The sequence below is a fragment of the Acanthisitta chloris genome, unplaced genomic scaffold (assembly GCF_000695815.1).
Source record: "Acanthisitta chloris isolate BGI_N310 unplaced genomic scaffold, ASM69581v1 scaffold23502, whole genome shotgun sequence".
Classification (NCBI taxonomy): domain Eukaryota; kingdom Metazoa; phylum Chordata; class Aves; order Passeriformes; family Acanthisittidae; genus Acanthisitta; species Acanthisitta chloris.
The window spans coordinates 14,942-16,957 of NW_008662484.1; the positions used below are offsets into that span (position 1 = coordinate 14,942).

Below are 2,016 nucleotides of genomic sequence, written 5' to 3' on the forward strand. Positions count from 1 at the left end.
TGGGGGACAGCTTGTTTCTGCCAGCCAGCAAAAAGGGAAACTGGATGAGTCCAGCCAGGCAGAGGGCTGCCAGGGCCAGCAGTCACCCAGCCAAAGGGCTCAGTCACCTCCAGCACCCACCTGACTCCAGTGAGTGCCACAGGGTGAGGGTCACGGCCCAGCAGGTCCCCTCCTGGCAGGCACCACACTGGGGGTCAGAGCACTCAAGTGACCCCACAGCACGGGAAGCTGCGAGGTGGACGTCAGGAAATCCTGGTCCTCCATCCAAAAAGCTTCCCAGAGCGGAGAAACTGGGCAAATAGCCGAGATCCTACTGCTGGATTAAAACAAACCACATGGAGAAATGGTTCTGAGAAGCAAAGGGGCTTGGGCAGGGATCAGTGAGCTGATGTTGGGGCTTTGCCTGGGATTTCTGTCCCTGGCAAGGTGGTGGCAGCAAGGCTGAGGGCTGGGCAAGGACTGGGACTTGGAGACATTTCCAGTCAAAACCACTGCTTCTCCACCCTGTGATGGAGCATTTGGGGCTGAGTGGGAGGAGCAGAGTTCTGGTGAGAGGGTGCAGTGGCAGCAGTGCCAGTTGTTTTAGCTCTTGACAGTTTTTGGGAGGAAATCTTGGTGGCTTTTATTCTGCCCTGTGAAATGTGACAGCTTTCCTTCCCCCTCTGCCCTGCAGTGGCTTGGGCTGGTCCCCACATCCCTGGTGGTGGCTTGATGTCCTTCCTGGGGTCAGAGCCACAGGTTCCCTTGCCCAGGCATCCTGCCCCATCTCCAGGCTGTCCCTGAAAGCCTCCAAGATGGATCTCAGAACTTTTTGTGAGGGCTGCAGCTTCCCCAGGGTGACTGGGGTGGGAGGGTGGCATGTCCCCAGGGCTCGCTTGCAGCCACCGTGAGTCCTGGGAGTGCCTTTCTAACATCCATGCCATCTCCATCCCCAGGAGGACAGTGCAGACCTGAAGTGCCAGCTGCATTTTGCCAAGGAGGAGTCAGCCCTGATGTGCAAGAAGCTGACCAAGCTGGCCAAGGAGAATGATGGCATGAAGGAGGAGCTGCTGAAGTACAGGTCCCGACAGCTCCCTCTCCGTGGAGGAGCTGGCTGACTCTCCCCACTCCCGGGAGGCTGAGTTGAAGGTCCACCTCAAGCTGGTGGAGGAGGAGGCCAACATCCTCAGCCGGAGGATAGTGGAGCTGGAGGTGGAAAACCGCGGGCTGCGGGCAGAGATGGATGACATGAAGGGCCAGGGGGACCGAGAGCTGCCGGGGCAGGACACGCGGTTCCTGGTGGGCATCTCCAGCTGTGGGGATGCAGGGGACACGGTGGCAGAGCTACGCCGGCACCTGCAGTTTGTGGAGGAGGAGGCTGAGCTGCTGAGGCGCTCACTGCTGGAGCTGGAGGACCAGAACAAGCTCCTCCTGAACGAGCTGAGCAAGTACAAGTCTGACCACGAGCTGGACGTGACGCTGTCGGAGGACAGCTGCTCGGTGGTCAGCGAGCCCTCGCAGGAGGAGCTGGCCACGGCCAAGGTGCAGATCAGCGAGCTGAGCGGCAAGGTGAAGAAGCTGCAGTATGAGAACCGTGTGCTGCTCTCCAACCTGCAGCGCTGTGACCTGGCCTCCTGCCAGACCACCCGGCCCATGCTGGAGACGGACGCCGAGGCCGGGGACTCGGCACAGTGCATCCCCACAACCGGCTGGAGGGACGGGACGGGCGGCAGCGAAGCCGACGGGCAGGACAGGGTGCCTGGCGGTGGGAAGGTGTCTGATGGTCCCACCAAGCTGCTCAAGCCCAAGGACCTGGAGACCTTGCTGGGCATCCGGGACCAGGCGATGCTTGTCAGCAAAGCGATTGACATCTTGATTTCGGATGCCAACGGCTTCACCTCTGGACTGAAGGCTTGCTTGGACAACGAGTGTGCAGGGGTGCTGCTGGGCGAGGCGGTGGGCAGCGGTGGTGAGAGCCCCAGCGATGCCAAGCTGATGAATGTGCTCCTCATGCGGCTGGGTGTGCTCCAGCAGGAC

The 2,016-nt window shown here is 60.9% G+C and overlaps 1 protein-coding gene across 1 annotated transcript in view; it reads left to right on the plus strand.

Moving 5' to 3' along the window:
* The window catches only part of SOGA1 (suppressor of glucose, autophagy associated 1), a gene marked incomplete at its 3' end in the record, with an annotated part of 23,558 nt that overhangs the window by 14,923 nt on the left and 6,619 nt on the right, over positions 1 to 2,016 (plus strand). The window contains 2 exon segments of the mRNA XM_009070622.1: positions 936 to 1,063; positions 1,065 to 2,009. Of these exon segments, the coding sequence (XP_009068870.1) occupies positions 936 to 1,063; positions 1,065 to 2,009 (1,073 nt within the window).